At 42.1% G+C, this 22,695-nt stretch overlaps 1 protein-coding gene, 2 long non-coding RNA genes and 1 pseudogene across 5 annotated transcripts; 3 read left to right on the top strand and 1 right to left on the bottom strand.

Moving 5' to 3' along the window:
* The first annotated feature begins 2,722 nt into the window (after window positions 1–2,722).
* LOC132445453 (uncharacterized) lies at window positions 2,723–6,592 on the top strand. 3 transcript variants are annotated; one of them, XR_009522588.1, is made up of 4 exons: window positions 2,723–3,126; window positions 4,249–4,556; window positions 4,682–5,514; window positions 5,844–6,592. It is a non-coding gene; the product is annotated as an uncharacterized LOC132445453 (long non-coding RNA). The 3 variants fall into 3 exon arrangements; XR_009522587.1 differs by lacking the exon at window positions 2,723–3,126 and having other exon boundaries at window positions 4,070–4,556; window positions 5,844–6,040; window positions 6,272–6,592; XR_009522586.1 differs by lacking the exon at window positions 2,723–3,126 and having other exon boundaries at window positions 4,070–4,556.
* On the bottom strand, window positions 5,508–10,041 carry LOC132445452 (uncharacterized). The gene is made up of 6 exons (XM_060035448.1): window positions 9,450–10,041; window positions 8,573–8,701; window positions 8,263–8,456; window positions 7,816–7,963; window positions 7,509–7,713; window positions 5,508–7,015 (listed from the first exon to the last, which is right to left on the bottom strand). Exons 1-6 carry the CDS (start codon window positions 9,660–9,662, stop codon window positions 6,699–6,701), a joined length of 1,206 nt encoding a protein of 401 aa, XP_059891431.1. The 5' UTR covers window positions 9,663–10,041; the 3' UTR covers window positions 5,508–6,698.
* Window positions 10,042–12,311: 2,270 nt separating this feature from the next.
* On the top strand, window positions 12,312–12,430 carry LOC132445812 (5S ribosomal RNA; annotated as a pseudogene).
* A 6,489-nt stretch (window positions 12,431–18,919) lies between these two features.
* On the top strand, window positions 18,920–19,680 carry LOC132445606 (uncharacterized). Its single transcript, XR_009522658.1, has 2 exons — window positions 18,920–19,341; window positions 19,482–19,680. It is a non-coding gene; the product is annotated as an uncharacterized LOC132445606 (long non-coding RNA).
* The last annotated feature ends 3,015 nt before the right edge of the window (window positions 19,681–22,695 follow it).

Below are 22,695 nucleotides of genomic sequence, written 5' to 3'. Positions count from 1 at the left end.
CCGTCCTTCACGGTCCCTCGGGCGGGCCCGTCCAGGCCGAGGTTTACGTGGCGGGATGCCACAATATATAGGCTATATGCACTCGTTACCTCTGTCACAGGCATAATAATTCTCTTGCACTACGAGCTTGATGCCTTTTACATTGATCTCCAGGACAAGGCTTTATATTCTATAATGTATATTTAATCTTTATCTTGGTTGTCATTGCTGTTTTAGATTTATATTTTAAGCTAATATTACAATTATTCATGTTTTTTTACACCTGTGTTTATAAACCTGTGACAACCTATTTTATTATTGAAAATGTGAGTTATTAAAAAAACAAAAATTGCACTCCAATAAACCTCTCTGACCTTTATTTTCATGCAACAATTAACAGAATATAAAAAATCATAAACATGACAAGATAAGACAGTCAATTCCTCATCCAGAACATTCCCCTATTACAGTAGCAACAAACATAAAGGTGTAAGCGGCCGGCAAGTGTAGACAAGTGTAGACTCCGAGCCAATGGGCGGCCGCCGTTGTCTACACTTCCAACGGCTATGCACTCGCCTGGCTCTCACGTCTGGGCTCATTTAGTTGCTTGGTGTTAGAATTGTATTTTGTTTAAGTAAAAATGGTTATCATGGGCTTTTAGCCGAGCTTCTTCCATTTACGTGGGTATGCACCATGGACATGTTGGAGCATGGTGGTGCTGTTTACAGCTGTTTACAGCACACGTTGGCGCAGCTGCCCCCGCCCCCGGGGGCGCTCGGGTTTAAGAGGTTAATATCAAGAGGTCAGTGAGGCAGGGCTGCCCAATGTCAGCACTGCTCTTCAGCATGGTGGCGGAGCCGTTTGCGGCTTTAATTTCTAATGATAAGAGTGTGTGGAATAGGTAAGGGAAAAATTAGTTTAACGCAGTACGCGGATGATATTAATATAATGGTTAAAAATTAGAGTGATATAGACATAGTATTGAAACATATATAAACTTATGAGAGAGCTTCAGGAGCAAAAATTAATATGGAAAAGTCTGAAATAATGGATGGGTAGGAACAAAGGTCTAAATAACAAATGGGGATTCAAAGTAGTAGAGAATAAAATAAAAGTGCTCGGAGTGTATGTTGGAAGTGATGAGAATGAATGTGATGATTTGACGTGGAAAGATGTTATTGTGCGTATTAGGGATGGGCACGAGTAGTAAATTCCAAACTCGAGTGATCGAAGGAATTCAACGAGGATCAATCGAGTACTCGTTTAATTGAATCTATTTTTAGAATGCAACGCATCTGCATCAGGAATAGGCCTGATGATGAACGGCAATATTACCAACCAAACATGTAATGCTTATTCTCCATCAAAACAGTCAGAGTTATCAGAGCATTCGTTATTTATTTTTGCAAACGTTGAACACATTTTCCTTACAAAAATAAATATGCGTCTCACAATTTAAATCACGTCGAACCAAGGCCTGTAACAGTTTAAAAAAAACGAAACAAGTAGCCTAACCATTGCAAATAATTTAAAGCTGCAAATAAAACGGCAGCAAATGGACGATGAAAATACTCAACGTTGTGATCTTCTATACACGGCCGGTATTACAGCTGCATCTTGCGGCGGTGAAAATAGCCGACACACTTGGTTGCTGCGGGTCTGCTTTCCCTTACTCACCGTTGTGTTTCAGGAGCATATGTTGCCGCATACCAGAGTACTTGTAGTACTCTGGTAGCTCGATTTCGCTTGGCATATTTTACATTTCACCTTATGATCTGCTATTTCTGTAAAGTATTTCTATTCTTCACTGCGCTTTGCATTTACCGCCATCTCTTAACTTTTTGAATTCTGGCGTGCCTGCACACGGCACGGAACGCACCACACAGAAATTTGATGCATTTCATTGGCTTTGTGCCCACGGCATGCGTTAGTGGCGCCGCACAGAAAATGTAAACATTTGCTTCAGAAAACGTTGTTTGTGTGTGTATATGCAAACTCGAGTTTGCCTGTCCACCAACCGAGTGGACCTCGTTTGTTACGAGGAGTAGTCGAGTAATCGATTCCTCACGCCCATCCCTAGTGCGTATGCAAAAGACCCTGAGTATGTGGAGGGCTAGGGGTCTGCTATTGAGGGGAAGGGTGGCCGTCAACAATGCTCAAGTGTTGTCGCAGGTGAACCATGCCTTGAGCACTTGTGCGCTTCCGACTTGGGCTGAGCAGAAGATAGCAAAAGTCGTTAGAGACTTTATTTGGAGGAGCAAAGCAGCCAGTATTGCGCATAGAACGCTGATCAGGGTGGGCTAGGATTGATGGACGTACTCGCAAAAAGAACTGCGTTACAAACTAAATTGATAGGTACATTTAGGAATGCAAGTCGGGAGGCGGCCTGGAAAGGCCACTTCAGCCAGTGGCTGAGCACATTTGGTCTTCAAAGTAAAGACAATTTGTTGCAGATGCAGAACGCAGCGGCTTATGCACATCTGCCGCGGTTCTTCCAGGAGGTGCTCAACGCGTGGTTCCTGCTTTTTGATAAGACTACACTCGTATGCGAGTCAAGAGCGTCTGTGATGAGGCTGCCTTTCCTCTCCAGCCCATATTTTAAACAGGGGGGCGGAGGAGTCATCAAGAGCTTGGCTCTTGAGAGGGCGGGGCTGAAGTGGGTGGGAGATTTAGTCGACAGGGGAGGGAGATGGGATAAAGAAAGAGTGATTAGGATAGTGAGAGAGAAGGGGATAACGGTCCGTGTACTTTGCGGCCAATGGATTTTCGTTTTGAAATGAGAAAACCAAAATCGGGAAACGAGCTGTTTCCCGATTACCATATAGAGATAGGAAAACAAAAATCCGAAAATGACCCATTTTCCGAATTTTGTTTTGATAATAGAAAACGGAAAACGGTAAAACGACCAGTTATCTGATTTTCTTTGATGTGCTTAAACATTGACATCGGGAATTAAAATACTGCGTGGAAATCTTCTTTCTCAATTTTGCGAAGATTTTGTGTTGTGACCCGGAAGTTCCTCTCACAAGCTTAACCGTTACATTGCATGGAATGGAAATGGAGAGCTTCATATTGTTTCGCGGACCCAAACGGCTGACTATGAAGCAAGAGGACATGTCTGCAGACAAAATTTGCAGGATTTTTCAGGTGATGTTACTTTTCAACTTATAATTGACACTTTTATCCATTGCAAAAAAAATGCTCACACAGTTCACAGCGCCTTAGCTTGGTGGCATGTCATTCTACGACAGGTAGAATGAGTTAATGTTAGCATAGCCGCGGCTATTTTTTGAGCGCAAAATAGTTTTTTGACTTCCCACATGCAATTTTACAAACGGTAACATTAACATTTTGATTTTAACATTAACTCATTTGTTGGAGAGACTAGTGATGTACTAGTAGTGGTAATAATACTAGTTGACATGACATAACTGTTTAGGGATGTTCTCTCAACTAGATTGATTAGTTAGCATAGTTCGCTAAATATCTAACTGCCAGGGCTCGCAAATATCTAGCCACTCCTTCATCCACAATGCCGTGTGAAAGACGTTGTTGTCACTTGTCAGTCACAGGACACATGGTGCTAAAGAAGCCGTCAGCTTTACTATCAGGGAATGTGAACAAGGTAGTTTGCCACACCAGCTGGCGAAAGGAAGACTATATTGTGTCATGGTGTGGTCAATGGTTGTTTGACAATAAAGAGACATTTTCAACCATCCACTAAAACAATGGCTAAGAAGCCCAAATCATTTCTGTTTGATTTGAAAAGATAAGAAACATTTGTATTCAACCAAACAATAGCTAAAAAGCCCGAATTCTTTTTGGGATGATGATATATTAATGTTCCATATGGAAAAGCAAAGAGAACTGCTAAAGACTTGGCGCTCTGAGATTCTTCTGAACAAACTTCTGAAGAGTGCGATACAAATAAAATTAATTATTATTAAAGAACTGCTGAGTTGCAGCACCATTGTTTTAGTTTTTCATTAATGAAAAAAGAAAACATGTTAAATGTATATATCCGTCTTTTGTCATGATTAATATACAGAGAAAATCGGAAATATGTGATAAATCATGATTAATCCACAGATTAATCCACACTTTTTTTTTTTATCATTTCACAGCCCTAATATATATATGAATTGTTTTAAGTATGTTGACCTGTGATGTATATTTGTTATGGAAACACGGGATTAGTAGTATTTGTACTATTTAATTACAATGTTTTTTAATCCTTTATGGTATTTTTCATTTAATTCTATTAAACAGGTCAGTTGCAGCAGTCTTTATATCACGGACGACTCCAACACGGCAATATTTCCAGAGCCAGCAGGCCATTTTTCAATAATTAATCTAACTAATCGCAGTCATTATGAGGTCCACGGCGATGCAGAGCACCTTCCACCCGCTGCTGGTGCCCCTGCTTTTGGGTTCATGCGCCGACCCTCACCGGCTTCTGCTTCTGCCACATCTTTTTCTGCGTCTGGTTTTTCCACTGAAACACCACCACCACCACCACGAGCTGGAACTCCACGAGCTAGTGGAGCTAGCTTGTTCCAGGGAAGATCATTCCAAAGGTTACTTGTTAAATATGTAACTTGTTAAATATGTAACTGATCTCTGCTGCTAAAATCTCGTCCTATAATATATAAATATCATTTTAGGCCCATAGGTGTGATAAGACGGTCTGATTTATCCCCAGGTCAATCCATCTGGCAGAAATTGTTAATGAGAAACTCAGTCCTTCCAGGACAGTAGTTGTGCGCTTTTTGGAAGCTGAGGCCTGCGTTGAACGAATTTCGGCCAAAGTTCAAGATGCCGTGGGCTCTGATGAGCCTATTACCTTGACGGACACCCAAGGAAACGAAATAATGGACTCTGAGGGCACAAGAAGTAAGTTGTATGATCAGAAACTTGCTTCTAATTTGTGGTTTCTAATAAACCTTAATGTTGATTTTAAAGGAGTCATTGATTGCAAAAAACAAATTTACCTTGTCACAGTTGATTAACGACAGTTCAGTGGGTAAAATGTACATACAATGAACCCTTAAAGTCCATTGACACTTCTTTCATATGCAAATCTCACAATTAGAAACCGGTAGGTATGTAAAGCAGGATTTGCTAAGAAGATGTAGCTGAAAAGGTGCTGTTCTGACCCTTTGTTCATTACAACCGCAAGCTGTAGTATTATGTTGTTGCTAACGTATCCTCCCTGTTTCTATTATCGGTAGATGTGATGGTTTAGTTTATTGGCAATGTGGCTAACGTTATTTCATGTCCCTGACTGTGTTTCATTCAAATAAATAACACGTGTTTGTTTACAGCCCAACCAATGTTACATACCCTATTCGGAGACCGTAAGGAACCGTGTGAAATACCCCCAAAAAGTCAATGACCCCTTTTAAAAACAGAAGTGAAGTTAATGTTTTCTGACTTCTTAGGTTCCCAGTTCTGGAAACAGAACTCAAGAAAAATATATGCTGTGCCTGAAAGTGACTTTGTGGAGTTTCAGAATGGGAGAAGAGCTAAAACAAGGTAATACAACATTTGATCTGTAGGCAAATTCATATATGAACTAAAACTTCCTGAAGGAAATACCAGTGTAATGCAAAAGTTAAGAAAGGAAAAAGAAAGTAGAGTGGAAGAATAATTATTATTTGAACTTAATTTGGTCTGCTTTTTTGAGTGATGATCATGAATGAAGTCATTATGATTCAATTATATGACAACAATGTCTCATAGGTTGACGCTTTTACAGAGTAAATTAAGATTTATAAAATATTCAGAAAGATATTCAAACATTTGTTCATATGCACCATTTGAAAAAAATCTTTAATCCTTTCTTTTCTGTTCATACATTTAAGTCGAAGGGATGGAGATTCAAGCCTGCAGGAGGTCCTTGGACGTGTTGACCAGCTGAAGCAAGCCGCCGGGAGTCTCCAAGAGGTCACTAATTCAATCAACCAGCTGTCTCAGCTGGCCAAGTCTCAAAAGGAGGAGATAATGGCAAATGTCGGTTTGCAGCCCTTAAAGGAAGCCTTTGCATGTCTTGTGTGTAAAGGTACGTGTAAGATATGTAACAGTAGGTCATTCTACAGTACAAAACATAGCCGCCTGCCACCCTCAAGCACTGCGCTGACCAGCTGTCACGGGTGTTCATCGCCATCTTCAACATTCACTCTGCGATAAAACACACTTCTGATTGCTTAGTTAATTTCCTTCTATATTGCAACTAACAATTAAATGTTATTTTCTGCATCAATTTATAATATATATTTTTTTAACCTTGCAGCTGTAATGGCAGATCCCATGTTCGCCACATGCTGTGAATCGATAATTGGATGTCGTACCTGTGTGGAGCTGTGGTTAGTCACATCAGACCACTGCTTGAAATGCAGGGCAGGAGACTTTGAAAATAAAATACATGAAGTGAAGGGTCTCTCTGCTGCCTTGTCACTTTTCAAGGAGAGAGAAATTGATTTGATTTGATAGATAATTGTTTGTTATTGTTTGTTATGTTTACATTACTGGAACTACCTCAGTTTGTTTGTTGGATGTTATTATGGGTACATGACCAGAAAGATGTTGTTTGTTGTAATGTTTATATTGTGTGTGACCGTTTTAAAAAAACGAAAAGAAAAAAAAGACAACTTCCACTTTATCATTGTTGTAATAAAATGTTATTTTTGGTATACTGCTTCTTCATTGACCATTGCAGGTCACTGTGTAACAGGTCGCACATGTCTTGAGGTGATATCAATCAGAGACCTCACTGCATTTTTAAAAGGGCCATAGTTATGGTTAACCACATTTTGGAAGAGGGATAGCAAATCAAAGAGAGAACCAAACTCAGTTTCAGTCCATTGTTGGGCTTCTTCAGAGGGGAAAGGATCACTTCCAAAAATGGATTCTCTTTTCAAGGCTGATCCCATTTCCTGCTGATACAGGTCAGCTGCAACTGCACCGACTGGCAGAAGGTCCTCAGAAAGTTTTGCAGGACACCCTTCTTTAGCCAGTTCGTTTGGTATTCCCCTTCCTGCAAGACAGTAAAGTGAGTAGTGAGATTAAAGGGGTTACACTTGTGGGGAGGTAATCATTTTGCCAATGATGTTTTGACTTGTTATTTTAGTTGTCTTTCACAGCATATTGGAGTTGACAATAATGACAGCTTCATTCAGATGGGGGTCATTCCTACAAAATTCACCCAATGTAAATGCCCTCAAATTAAAGATGAATGTCTGTGCTTTGAGCATGTATTCATTTACATTCAACTCCAAAACTGTAGAAGTCATCTAAAAAAGCAAGAACATGGTCAACGTCCAAAAAACTTGATTCTAACTAATAACATGTTTTACTAATTGAATCTGCCCCTCTACAGAAAGTACTGGATTTGCAGTGTTGCAATTTGAGCTACACATTTGTGAATCCATTTCAGATTGAACTCTACAATAGAACATCAAAATTAATTTACACTGCTTTATTAGCAAGTTATGCCTGTAATACCGCCAGTAAAATGAAATTAATCATACCTGGGATCCTGTGTGCATTCCATGCCTGTACGACATTTGTGATGCCAATCCTAGCCAGCTGGCATGTCAGGTTTGACACACAATACCTGGATGTGTTGTCCTCCATGTCCAGTTCCTCCTGGTCCACCAGCTGTACCAGAGCTGTCTTCAAAGGGTAGTTGACTCGAGCATTCACCTCCGACCACATTCTCTCTATCACATGGTTCTGTGCAGGTTATAAGGATAGTGTCAGTCTGCCTGCCCTCATTAGAAATACGCCTCAATGGCAAGAAACCAGGATTAATTTTTAACAACACATTTATTTTACCCTTGTAGAAGGTGTCTGAAGGTAGGGCTGCCTTTGAGTATTGTGTCGATGTTCTGCCAGTTTTTCCTGGATGAATAAAGCCAGATAGAATTCTTTCCCACAGTCAACTCTGACCTGGTCCCATATTCCATAGGAAAGAACAGCAGGCCTGAAGATAAATCACTGACAAACGTAAAATATACATAAACAGCATCAGTCTCTTAGCCATGGCCAGCTAAAGTGACAATTACATTTTTTTGTCAAAATTGGAATGATATCAATAATAGTAAAACTGGAAAATTAACTAAGAAACTGGAAGAGGGAAAAAGTTTTTTGTTATTTCCAAATTAATTATTTCCATATTACAAATCTAGGTTTTAACCTTTTTTAATGTACTTGTTCAAGTCTGGGTCCTCCTAAGGAGACAACTTTGGGTTCCACCTTACAAAGTCTGTGAAGTTAATTTACCGGTACACTTCCTCATAAATCACGATGTTGTTCTTTATTGGCATGGTGGAGTGACCGACCACCTTCTTGCTGAAACCATCGATAGCCATAACATGAGTCACTCCAAACATAACAAGCTTCTCATTCTGATCTACATGCAGCTTGTGACCCATGTATTCTGCATTGTAGGGTATGGGGTTCAGATTCCGGGCACCCTAAAATATAAGAATTCCATTATAATAAAAACTCAATAATCTTTCATTCGTATGATTAGAATCTCAACACGTATGTTCTATTGAAATGTAGAAAACACAATGCTATTTGACCTTACCTGCTGTCTTGCAATGTGGTAGGGTTGATGAATACTTCTCAACACATTGCCCACTCTGCCTTCAGAAGCTTTAACCCCTTTTGCGGATAGATATCCAGTCATCATTTTTCGACCAAAAGACGATCCAGTCTGGGGGGGTGGGGTGGGGGGGGGGTGTAGGTATGATGTTTAGCATACATAATATATATACATATTATAAAACAATTGGGTTCTATCGAGTTATTAAGCCGTTTCTGATTGGACGAGAGACGTTCCATGAGTTGGAATACCCCAGGACATCCCAACTCGGACTTTCACAGCTAATAATAAATCACTCTGCGATGAAACATTCTAAAGCGCGCTGATGATAACTGTTAGTTCTTGTAATTCCAAACCAAGACGTTGACTGGAACTATTTTTTGTTGCGGAGAAACAATGGTGAAATTAACATTTTTTAAATCAATAACTTCGTGTTGAAATGTTAATTGGTTGAATATAAAATTGTTTTATAAAAGCAATATAGTACTCGTGCGAGTGGGGTAGGTAAGGGATATTGTTACCTGCTGTTACCTACGGCCGAACACCACCCGTGGGAATATCCCTTACCTACCCCACTCGCAGCCTACTATATTGCTTAAATATATATATTTAATTATAAATAGTAAATCATCTTAGTTTAAATTTAAGATTAAGACGTGCATTTTTTAAAAATACAGAAATATTTCCTGTTGATTAACAACCAACGTGTTTATGAATTAAATCCAAAAATTGCATTAGCACCAGTCAGATGCCCGACTTTGCATATAACTGTGGTCAGCTTTTTATGTAAGAGTAGCATTCCTTTGTATGCTTAACAAAAGCGGTAATCGTGAAAGGCGGATGATAAAAAAAAACCTACCTCGAGAATACCTTCAGCGACTTCAACTTCAAGTTGACTATCAGGGCAGAAGTCCCTGACAAGCCCCTGCTCAGCACACCACCTCCGCACATTCCTCTCGGAAAACCCCCGTGTAGTTCCAAACTGGGTGCATAACGCAGTGGCGATATCCCCACAGGACATTCCATTATTTCGGTGTTCTGAAATAAAACCTGCATATTCGTGCAATGCCATTTTGAGGTGCGTCTCAAGGATGTCTGGCTCCAAATTAAATACACCGCCAACTACTGATAGCTTGGCTCCAAATTAAATACACCGCGCGCCAACTACTGATAGCTTCCGGGTCACAACACAAAAATATTCGCAAAATTGAGAAAGAAGATTTCCACGCAGTATTTTAATTCCCGATGTCCATGTTTAAGCACATCAAAGAAAATCAGATAACTGGTCGTTTTACCGTTTTCCGTTTTCTATTATCAAAACAAAATTCGGAAAATGGGTCATTTTCGGATTTTTGTTTTCCTATCTCTATATGGTAATCGGGAAACAGCTCGTTTCCCGATTTTGGTTTTCTCATTTCAAAACGAAAATCCATTGGCCGCAAAGTACACGGACCGATAACATAGGAGGGGAGTGATTGTGAAAGTGTTGGAGAGAGTGGAAGAGTGTGTGATGAGCGAATGGGGGGATGGGTTTAGAAATAAGGGGAGGGTTGGGCAGGATGATGCGGTGGGAATCTCCCTGTGCCTGGGGGGGAAGACACACGCCATTGCTGATGTCACAACAAAGATTTGGCATAAGCATGCATTGACACAGAGTACAAAAACCCACATGCGAGAGTAAATGGACAGACACATATCCGGACATTACACCCATTTTGTGGAAGTATATTAACATACCGCACGCAATATTCGATCTTGATTTCAAGATAAGGCACAGGAGGATTTTCACCTGCATCATCCTGCACCAAATGCACAGGGGAGAGTATGGGAGGACGTGTATGGTGTGTGAAAGGGTGGATGAAGATGTTAATCATATTTTTGTGTATTGTTGCGAGCTAGCTAGATTCTGGGGAAAAATCAAGGGGCTGCTTGGAGGGTGCAGTGTGGCAGACTGCTGGGTGGATCGTGGGTGGGAATTATCTGTACTCTTGGGAGTAGATAGGAAATATAAAAACTGGAAAACGATCAACATGATCTTTGGGTTCGCAAGGAGGGCGATTTTTAACAGATGCAATTTTGCACTGTATGAAAGGAGAAAGTTGGATGTATGGAGGTTGTTTGTGAATGAATGGAAAAGACACTAACGAATGCTGTATGTTGTGGATGAGAGTTTGTTTGTGAGTATGTTTGTAGAGAGCACGGGAGTATGTGGTGTGAATGAGAATGGAATTGTATGGATGACTGAGCAGGGCACCGTTTGGGGTTGATTTGGGTGGTTTAAAGGGGAGGCTTAATTTTGGAGGTGGGAGAGTGAGGGAGTTTTGTGTGGGATTTGGGTTTTGTGTGTTTTTTTGAATGAGGGGTGGTTTAATTTTTAAAAGTGTTCGAGGTTAAAAGATTCTGTGTTTGTTGTCTGGTTTTGTGGGATTGACGGGTGGTTTAATTTTGTGGGTAGGTGTTCAAGGTTAAAAGATTCTGTTTTTGTTGTCTGGTTTGTGTTTTGGGACTGAGGGGCGGTTTAATTTCGAGGGTAAGTGTATTGGGGAAAAGATTCTGTTTTTGCTGTCTGGTTCATATTTTTAATTTAAAAGAGAAACTAAAGGGCTGTGCTATTGACAATACTGGATGCACTTTAGGGCTTTTTTGGAAGGGAGATTTAATTTGTGGGACAAATGTATATTGTAGTGGGGATTGTGTTTGGTTTTGGGTTGTGTATGTATACTTTTTTGGAGTGTAGGCCTTAAAGGTCAAAAGGTCGGGGGTTGATTTAGGAGGGCTAAACATTTTTTTTTGTTTAGTAAATTGTTTGTGCTGTTTCTGAGGGTGGTTTAATTTGTGAGACTGTTTTTATTTATTTTGATTGATAAAAAAAACATAAAGGGTATACTAGCATACTATGAAACAAAAGGAGGAGAATTGTATAAGCACGCGTGGAGATACACTTAGTAGGGCATTCAAAAGGATGCTTTACCTGGAGCGTTCTAACCCCCTGGGCTATGTGTTGGGACTTATCTACTGGGCAGGCGTGGACTCAGTTATGTGCTCTGATTGGCTAAGCATGGTGCTGAACTCCCGCGCCCCTGGATACCCGTATGTGTCTTTGTGCTGTCCCTTGCGGCTATGTGTTGGCATTGCAACTTTGTTTGTGGCTATGTGCGGGAATTACACTTGTTCTTGTGGCCTTGAGCGTCTGGGTCTCTCGAACATCTTGACCGCTCGTATCTCTAGAATTGACACATGATGAATGGCCTCCTTTATGAGCTGGACGCCTCTCTAGGCTCCGGATCCCTCCTTAGCGTGATAAAGAAGACTCTTTAATTGGTAAGGGCATATGTGGCCTGTTTTGGAGAATTTAAGCAACATACAGACACTGACAACGTCTCTCCAAACTCTATTTGTGAAACATGTGGACAGTGTACTGACGCTGCTAGCAGGGAGCAGCGGAGAGCTGCAATGACGGCGGTCCGCTGTAGTCCATCCCAGGTTTTGCAACGCTACGTTTCTTCAAAAGATCACGCAAACGTTGACGCCCAAGCAGTGTAATGCATTGCGTTCAAATATGGAACTCTGAGACTGGAATAACGTATTCATTCATTCATTTCTTTCATTCATTATAGATCTAATTATTGTTTCTGTACAAGTCCAGTCTCTGGCCACGGCAGCGCTCTCACTCCTTACGTGCTCCTCCTGTATAAAAGCTAATATGGTCCCGACAATAATTGCTTGCGGCCATACCACCCTGAGCATGCCCGATCTCGTCTGATCTCGGAAGCTAAGCAGGGTCCGACCTGGTTAGTACTTTAATGGGTGACCGCCTGGGAGTACCAGGTGCTGTAAACATTATTATTTTTCAACTCAAGCTCATTAGCTGCAATGGCCTGCCGTGCGCTGATCTTTAGCGCCCACTGTTTTGGAGAATTTAAGCAACATACAGACACTGACAACGTCTCTCCTGCTGAATAGTTCTTTAAGGAAAGGGTTCAAATCCGGGATTGCTTTAAACTCACTTTATTGTTAAAGTAGGCATGTTTCGGTATGGTAACTGACTATGGAACGAAAGTCTAGGAATCGTGTTGAACACGTGTGAGAGATAATAACTCTAGCTACTACGGGCCACGGGGAGGGGGCCGTGACCCTTCGCGGGTGTCGCTGAAAATCTCTGATGCTCTCCACCTCGAGTGCACAGGTAGAGACCGTCAAGTGGGCGTGGCCTAGTGGGCGTGGCCGGGGTGCCGTAATGGCTTCGGCTTCTTCATATATCTAAAGGTGCTGCTATCTGTGGCTGGAGCAGCCTCCAATAAGGTCTTGCTCCCCTTGTGGCTATGTATAGTATTTACGGCTTATATGTTTGGTCCTGCTTCATTGGGTCCATGTGTGGGTAGCTTAGATTCTTAAAATACGTAACACTCCAAACTCTATTTGTGAAACATGTGGACAGTGTAGTGACGCTGCTAGCAGGGAGCAGCAGAGAGCTGCAATGACGGCGGTCCACTGTAGTCCATCCCAGGTTTTGCAATGCTACGTTTCTTCAAAAGATCAGAGTAACCCCTGACTGCAGCTCGCAGATCGAGGAGGGGCTTAAATTTTCCCTAAATGTGGGCTGGCTTAAACGTTTAAGCAGAAAGCGGGAGAACGTATTTGCGTCTGAGTCCATAATACTGCGCGCTTTTCTGCCTAGTGGTAAGTTGCCGCTCTCTGTTCGTGTACATTATAAACTAATGTATGGATATACCAACAAGTTGATCATTAAAATATTCATGCAAGTAACATGCATAGGAATCATGTTTATGTCATGAGGTCGTTTGAATAAGAGCATTTAGGCAGTGTTTTTCAGCTTTTTTAACCCTTTCGTGCATGGCGTCAACATATGAAGACGATTAAATTAACTCCAATATTGTGGGCTTATCATGGTAATATTCTCTAAACCACATTGGTAAAATATGTTTCGTGATGTTTCAGATTTAAATTTTGCTTTTCCCCTCCAGATTTGCCTGTATATTTTATCTACATCCTATCACAGCTGGCACACGCACACTGCACCACGACATTGCACCACATTGCACCACATAACACACACATTACAAAACCAACAGTTCTTTTAAGAACTCCTCTCTGTCTGTCTTCCTGTCTGACTGACTGTCCATGTACTGATTTTCTCTGGTCAGGTAGGTTCACTGCAATGCTTAAAAAAAATCATATTTCATCCAGGTTTATAAAAACAGTAACTAATGCGCTGTATTTGAGTGTGTTTCTACCCTCGAGTATGTCTGAGAGAAATAAAGAAGGTAATCAATGAATATATCACTTGAATTAGAGTATGATAAGGCATAATAACAGGATTTGAATATCTAGGGTGACCATACGTCCGTATTTCCCGGGACATGTCCGTATTTCACGTCCTGTCCCGGGTGTCCCGGGTTATTTTTAGAAAGTGAGGAAATGTCCTGGTTTTTAAAATTACCTTCTTTGGACCATTACATTTACATGCACTAGGGCACTGCCCACGGCGCTGCGTGCGACGTAGCCTAATCCCCGCCCCTATGCTGTCAGCCCTATTAATCAGAACGTAGACAACGTGACTGTCAGTCATACGCAAGCAACATGCCGAAGCGCAAGTGTTCGTTTACCGACGAATTACTAAAGAGTTTCCCAGCTTTCAGACCGGGTCGAGACAAATGGGAAGCCTTGTGCACAGTGTGCAAAGCAGGCACATATGTCTCGGTGTCCAATGGAGGTGCAAGAGATCTGAAAATCCACCTGGACACCGAGAAGCACAAAACAGCTGTCCGAGGCGAGGGTAGTGCTAGCTCGATCACACAGTACTTTCTCAGACCAGGGAACGAGGATGCAGTGAATGCAGCGGAGGCTGCATGGTCATTTCACACAGTGAAACACCACAACAGTTACAGATCCATGGACTGCACTAGTGCATTGCTCAAAAAGACCCTCCCCGATTCAGACACTGCTAAAAAGTTTAGTTGTGCCCGAACTAAGACCGAGGCTATTGTTGATAGTGTACTGGCACCGCATTCTGTAGAAGTGGCGCACGAAGCACTAAAAGACATCCCTTATTGTGGTGTAAGTACTGATGGGAGCAATCATGGTGCGGTGAAAATCTTCCCCATCATTATTCAGTATTTTGATTGGAAGGCGGGTGGTGTTCAGAGTAAACTAATAGAAGTGCAAGATACACCCAACGAGACTGCAACAACCATCGCCAATTACTTAATGCAAACATTGACGAAAAACAATTTGGCCTCCAAATGCGTCGCATTTACCGGCGACAATTGCAACACCAATTTTGGTGGAACTCGGCGTGACGAAGGGGGAAATAATGTGTTTGCACATTTGAAGAGGCTGCTACAAAACAAAACATTGATTGGCGTGGGATGCCCAGCACATATCCTTAACAACTGTGTCCATCACGGGGCAGATAGGCTTAATGTGAACATTGAAAATATCATTTTCAAAATCTACCAGTACTTCCACATATACACTGTGCGCACAGAGTCCCTCAAAGAGTACTGCGATTTTGTGGATGTGGAATACAGGAGGATGCTGTCACACAGCAAGACCAGGTGGCTCTCTCTATTCCCAGGAATAGAGAGGATGCTGCAGATGTTCCCTGCTCTAAAAGCATTCTTTTTATCCCAAGAAAAGCCACCTGTGATGATCAAGGTTTTTTTTGAAAACCCTTTTAGTGAGGTGTATTTGTGGCACATGCACTCCCTCATGTCCATCTTCCACTGCCACATTCAGGAGATGGAAAGGGAGGACAACTCCATCATGGAAATCAAGAAAATATTGAGCAGCATCCACAACGTTGTTATTGAACGGAAGACCAATAATTTCATGTCCCTGAAAGTCAAGGGACTGCTTGCCGCACACCGCAGAGAAGGACTTGGAGAGGGATGTGACAAGTTCATGGCGGATGTGCTAGGCATGTATAGCTCATGCTTGGAGTACCTGGAGAAATGGATGGCGCCCATGGAAGAATTCACACCTTTCATGTGGATGGACATGAGCGAGGCACCTAAGTGGGATGATGTGGAGGCCTGCATCAAGTACCTTGAGGAGAAAGGGGTGGCAATTGACGATGTGAAATGCTTTGACCAAGTGTCCAATTTAAAGAAATTTGTGGAAAGCTGCAGTGAGGATGAAGCATTCATGGGCCTGCAGGTGCACCAGAGGTGGGTCAAGTACTTCGAGAAGGCCAAAAGCATCGGATGCTACTCGGAGCTGCTGAGGATGGCAGTTTGTCTTCGCACTTTCTCCACATAATGCAAATGTGGAGAGAGTGTTTTCACTGATGCAGAGCCAGTGGACAAAGGAGAGGAACCAGCTCTCAGTTCCATCTTTGAAAGGGATCCTATTTGTGCAATACAATCTCAAAGATATGTCATGCAAGGACTTTCACACGTACATGTTGGGCCACAAGACACTGCTGAAGAAGATCAGCTCTACAGCTAAATACAAATGGGCAAAGAAGGACGAGGAAGAAAAACCAGACGAAGAGGAGGACAAAACAGATGAAGAGGGAGACGAGGATTAAGCAGGGAAGTTAAGATGGTGTGTTGATATTTATTTATTTTTTTTGTATATTTTAAGTAATTTTTTCGAGTATACAAGAGGTTTTTTTTTGTATTATGCTCATTTGTTAATTTATTTTCTCCAATAGGCTACCTGATTGTAAATGAGCTCATTTGTTATTTATTTTAATTATTTTCAATGATTGTTAATCAGCTCATTGGTTAATTCCCCCCCCCCCCCAATAGCCCTACAAAACAGACTTTATTTTGTTCATTACTGAGGCTAAGTGTTATTTCGAGTTCAGAGTTATTGTTAACTTGTTAAGTGAAGCATGTTAAGATGCAACATTATTTCTTTCATTGTGCTGTTCATTCATTACAGGAATTGTTGACTCAAGCATTTTGAATAAAATTATCATTTGTTATTGGAGTTATTGTTGACTTTTACTGAAAAGCATTTTTAATAAACCAACTGTAAATATCTAGTTCTATCTATATAATATAATATAACGGTATAATTGAATAATAATAAAATACTATTAAAGCAGCAGCATCCTCCACATGACCGCCCACCCCCCAGCCACCCCGCCCCGCCCCACCTTCAACCCCCCCCCCCCCCCCCCCCCCCCCGACAAGGTGTCCTGGTTTTCCCAAATGAAAATATGGTCACCCTAGAATATCAACATTTAATGCATGGCCTTACTCTTTGCATAGTGCATTACATTTTGATATTGGAATTCTGCGTTGACAATGATCAAAATAAATGTAATGAAATACATTCATTTATTCATTCTTTGTGTCCGTTTGTTGGCCAATTTCCACCGGAACCGGCACGGAAGCGGCACGGCAGCGAACCGGTCGCCGAAAATAATAGAAACCATTAAAGTCAATGTAGGCTATTCCACTGGATACGGCACCGGCACGGCACGGAACCATCCCCAAACAGGCACTTCGTTTACGATACTTGCCTCTTCTATTTCTGAAAGTTGCCGGTTCGCTGCCGTGTCTCAGAACACGACTACAGCCAATCAGTTTGCCTTTGCTCATGAATATTCATGAGCTCACATCGATCCCTATGCAATTCACAGGGTATTGTAATATTATACAGCCTATCTATGGTATCAATAGCTTATCAGTGGCAAAGAAGAAATGAAAGTCTGCGTCGATGCCTCGCAAGTCCAGTGTCGCGAGTGGACGGTGCCATGACATCTAGAAATGTTAGGTCTACCTTATTTAATGGGTTATGTGTATGGTTGATTATAAGGTGTATATATATATATATGTATATATATATATATATATATATGTATATATATATATATATATATATTATAATGTATATTAGAATATATATGGTTTGAATATAACTCGTGAATAATATTGTATGAATAATTATTATAATTATGCACGTCTTGAGCCATCAGTCGGAACGTGTCCGTGCCGCTTCCAGTGGGGATTGCAGTACGGAACACAGCCGCTTCGCTGCCGTGGCGCTTCTGTGCCGGTTCTGGTGGAAATTGGCCTTTACCCACAGCTACTTTGATTGACCTTGTGTTTCCTTCGTACGTGTGTGTGTGTGTGTGTGTGTGTGTGTGTGTGTGTGTGTGTGTGTGTGTGTGTGTGTGTGTGTGTGTGTGTGTCAGGTGTCCCACTGCGGTACCCCCCGCTACATGGAGCCCCACATCCTGGGCTGGAGGCCTCTCATGCTCTCCATGGTCAAGCTCAGGCTGATTTACTTCCTCTTCCTGAGGCCATCCCTGATGACGTCAATGTGGTAAAAAATATCAAAATGTCAGTGTCAATTTCAGATGGTAAAAGTTATGTTTTAGCAGGGGTTTAAGTGATGCTGTGCCTTTTAATGTTTATTCTTTTCCCCTCTGATATTATTAGACACATTAGTATACTTTTTGATGGTGATACACAAAACATTAATAACATCACCAACAGTGAACTGTTCCACTGTCCCTTCTATAAATACGTGGGTGCAAAATATAAGGTTGACAACCATGTAAAAGGCCATTCGTCAGTGAAACACAAAGGTGCTTATCTAAAATATGACAGAAATAAATCAATTTGTATTATAAGTATATATATAAGTATGAATCTTACTTCCTTTATTCCTCCCTTACAGATTTCACAATAATCAAGTGTGGATTAAGTTGTCGGACGGCAACACATTTTCATTGTTGCTATTGTGCAGCAACACTTAGAAATCGATTGCAATTGGTAAGGCACCTACAAATACACCAGGAGGAGGTGCAAGCTGCAGCCCCTGCATAGCACTCTGTGGCCCCCGCTCAGCTCCCTGTGGCCCCCGCTCAGCTCCCTGTGGCCCCCGCTCAGCTCCCTGTGGCCCCCGCTCAGCTCCCTGTGGCCCCCACTCAGCTCCCTGTGGCCCCCGCTCAGCTCCCTCAGCTCCCCGTGGCCCCCTCTCAGCTCCCTCAGCTCCCTGTGGCCCCCACTCAGCTCCCATTGGCTCCTGCAGAATGTTCCACGGCCACTAGAGCATCAAGTGAGCAAAATAAATTCAGTTGTCCTCATTGCAAGTTGATTTTAAACAAAAGAAACTTCAAAACACACTGCAGGAGAAAACACACCAACCTCCTCTAGACGATAACGAAGGACAGATTTTTGGCCTGTCAGTGTATCGATGGTACACATGGTGTGTTTGCAGTTGAAAAATCTTTTAGTGGTCCTTCAACACCCATACATGTAATCAGGAATATGTGGGGGCCAGCACAGAAGATCATCTGTGAGGTCGACCAGTGTCGTTTGAATGCTGACTTTGCTCAAAGATGTTGCCTTTCGATTGCCAACACATCCAATCATTGGTGTCACGGTCAAACCGTGACACTCTGTACATTGTATCGGGGCCAATTGTGATTTCAGAGAGGTATGCGTAAATCGTGACACATTATGCTTAGTGTACAAGGTGTTATTTTTTTTACAACATATTAACATCTTCCTGCATTTCCTTCTTCAAAGGAAAACATTCTGCAAATTAGAGTTGGTTGTGTCTCGCTCTCCTGCAGAACTTCCCTTAGCTGTAAGTGCCCTGAATATCACACTTTTGAATCAAATCACAAAAAAACTGTTTTACTCACTGTCAACAGACCAACATGAATGTTTTCATAGTGAATTTATGTTGTCATTAAATCACTAAGGTCTGAAGAAGACCGATTGCAGGACAGAAAACGGTGACGAGTGCAAGGAGGGCTACGGGTGAGAGGTCATGTGATTAAATAGTCTGGTAGTCAACTATTGCTAGACTAAATCGTAATCCCTCCACTTATTTAAATGATCTCTTTTACATCTTGCATTGTTATTGTGCCTATAAGAACCGCAAACTGTTTCCTTTCTAGACGCTGGGAAATTGACAGAACTGGATACCGGGAACAGGGTTGCTTGTTATGGGCCAGAAAAATACCCTGATACTTGCCATTGTTAAACATTTATGGAAGCTTAAGGAATGTATTTGGCTAGGCTAAAACTTTTTTTTTTTTCTTTGCAGATCAAAATTTTTTTGCCTGGGGTGAAAATAAAAATCATTGATGCAAAGTCTTCTGTCTTTGGTTTATTTGACTTAGCTAATATAATTGAGTGTACAAAATAATATGTGTCTATACTCTTATGGAAATGCTATGGTATGCTATATATTTAATGCTATGGTTTATATATATATATATATTTATTTTCATGGTAAAAAAAAGTCATTTGACAAGTTAAAAGTATGAATGTCTAAGTCTATCAAATGCATGAACCTTTTTCCACATTAAGTCATTGTGCTGTGCTGCATTGACGTTTGAGAATGCCGGATCTCCGCCACCAGATGGCGCCTGCGGGGGTGAAACCACGGGTTAAACGTTTAGACCAGCCCACATTTAGGGAAAATTTAAGCTCCTCCTCGATCTGCGAGCTGCAGACAGGGGCACTTGAAAGATCCCGCAAACGATGACGCCCAAGCTGCATTGCGTTCAAATATGGAACTCTGAGTCTGGAATAACGTATTCATTAATTCATTCTGGATCGAATCATTGTTTCTGTACAAGTCCCGTCTCTGGCCACGATAGAACTCTCACTCCTTACGTGCTCCTCCTGTATAAATGCTAATATGGTCCCGACAATTATTGCTTACGGCCATACCACCCTGAGCACCCTGATCGTTTGTGCTTGAGAAGGTACTTTATTTTTTTGATTTTTGTCTATACATCACAATTCTCCCATTGTTTTGGCAAGGATTATCCCGTGGACGGACAAAATGGCAACGGAAAATGGAAATGGAAAAGGCTTGAATGGAGTAGATCACGGAAAGAAAGACCAGAGGGGCGAAGAGGCTGGAGATAAAGAAAATACATATGATTAAGAACTGACAGTGAGTGTGGAACTGATCGGTGAAGATGAAGTGACGGTGTGGAAGTGATGAAAGCCACGAAAGAGATGTGCGGGGAGCTGATGGCTTGCCGCAAAATTGGATTGAAAAAATATGAATTAACAATGTGGGAAAGAGAAATTGATGGACGGTTTCAAAATAAGAGGGATTAGTGTAATTGCGAAAAGAGCTCACTAATGACGAAACGTTGGTTTCGTTTTTGGAGCTGCCGGCATACACCTCGGACAGGGACATTATCGGTAAACTACAAGGGTGGGGGGTCTCAGCTGTTTCACCTATTAAAATGAGAATGTGGCCCGGTACCAAAATTGCAGACGGGACCAGGTTTCTTAAAGTTACATTTAATGATTTAGTGAGGTCACTGCCGTACTCAACGAAGTTCAACACTGCTACGGGCCCCCAATATTGATCCACGATAAACAGGAGAAGGTGTGCAAGATGTGTATCCAACCGGGGCATATTTTGAGGGATTGCCCAGATTTCAGATGCCACAGGGGGCCATAAACAGGGGCACTACGCAAGAGAGTGCGGAACAGAAGAGGAACAGAGGCAACAAGGAGGAGAAGGCTGGAGCCAGGAGATGGATGTCGGCGAGGAGGAGGAGCGGCCGAGAGGAGAGGGAGGAGAAGGAGGAAGCGGAGCTGAGGCGACTGGAGCGGAAAAGAGTGGCGTGGGAGTCGGCGGGGAAGGAGAGCAGATGGATGAGGACGAGGAGCAGAAAGGAATGGGAGAGGACGAGACGGCAGCGGAAGAGACACCGGAGACGGGAGGAGAGAAGGAAAGGGAGGAGATCGGCAGCAGCGTGGACAGTGCGGCGAGAGGGACGGACGAGCGAAAGGAGCGGAGCAGCGCGGCGGAGGGAGCTTTTGGGGGATTGGGAGGAATGTGTGGTGAGAACTGTTTGGTGGTGGGTGACTTTAACGTGTGGTGTGGGAGGTTGGATGCGTCTGCGAGTGTGTGTATCAAGAATGACTCGTCAAGAGGTGTGTTGAAAGAGGTTATGAGAGTGAAAGGTTTGATAGATGTGTGGAGAGAAAGGAATCCAGAGGGGAGGGTTTTTTCAAGGAGGCAAGCGGTGAGAGGGGTGTTTAAACAGAGTAGGATAGATTTAGTCTTGAGCACAAAGGGCATAGCTGGTAGGATAGGGAGAATTGATTATAAGGTTACCGCGCTCAGCGATCACATGGTGTTAGGGTTTAACTTAAGTCAGGGAGTTGAGAGGAGAGGAGGGGGGAGTGTGGTGTATGAATGGTGAGTTGCTGAGAGAAGAAAAGTACAAAAGGAAAGTGAGAGAATGTATATTGAGGAGGAAGAATGAGAGAATGTATGAGGACATTGGGAGGTGGTGGGAGAGTTTGAAAGAAGAGATAAAGGAATTGAGTATGGGTTATAGTAGAGGCAGGAATATGATACAGAGAGAGAGAGAGAGGAGGTTAAATGAAGATTTAGCTAGAGAGGCAAAGAGAGCGGATGAGGTGGTAGGTTATGATTTGGGGAAGTATATTAGAATTAAAGATGAACTAAAGAAGATAGAACAGAGGAGGTGTATGGGAGCAATAGTCAGAAGTAGGGCTAGATATGTGATTGAGGGAGAGAAATGTAGAGGGTTCTTTGTAGGGTTAGAAAAGATGAAGCAGAAGAAGAATTATTTTGAAAAGGTGGAAGGAAAGGAAGGAGAGATGATTACAGATTTTGTAGGGATAGCTGAAAGAGTAGAAGATTTTTATAAGGAATTATTTAGGAAAGAAGAAGTTGATGAGAGTATGAGTCAGGTGTTGGACGGTGTGAAAGCTAGGGTGAGCAATGATGATAGGGAGATGTGTGAGAGAGGAATAGGGACGGGAGAAATAAATGAAGCTATGGGAAGGTTAGGCAGAAATAAGAGTCCAGGGATAGATGGGTTAATTCGAGAATTTTACGTTGAGTTTAGAGAGGAATTAGTGCCAGTGCTAGATAGATTATTTAGATGGATAGAGGAGAAGGGCGAGATGCCGCTTAGCATGTCGACAGGGTTAGTTACTATGATATATAAGGGAGTAGGGATAGACTACAGAATTATAGGCCACTTAGTATGCCGAATGGTGATTATAAAGTTTTAGCAAGGGTGTTAGCCAATAGGGTCAAACAAGTAATAGGGAAGGTGGTGGGAAGCACACAGGCATATAGCATACCAGGTAGGGACATAG

The sequence above is a fragment of the Gadus macrocephalus genome, chromosome 17, assembly GCF_031168955.1.
Source record: "Gadus macrocephalus chromosome 17, ASM3116895v1".
Classification (NCBI taxonomy): Eukaryota; Metazoa; Chordata; class Actinopteri; order Gadiformes; family Gadidae; genus Gadus; species Gadus macrocephalus.
This window is presented reverse-complemented; position numbering and strand designations above follow the sequence as displayed.

Bases quoted from the DNA above. Each gene is read 5' to 3' on its own strand.
- LOC132445452 (XM_060035448.1), bottom strand. From the start codon at position 9,662: ATGGCATTGCACGAATATGCAGGTTTTATTTCAGAACACCGAAATAAT. The intron at 8,457-8,572 runs GTAAGGTCAAAT...CTTATATTTTAG, and splicing joins ACCACATTGCAAGACAGCAG to GGTGCCCGGAATCTGAACCC. The intron at 7,714-7,815 runs GTAAAATAAATG...TAACCTGCACAG, and splicing joins TTCAGACACCTTCTACAAGG to AACCATGTGATAGAGAGAAT.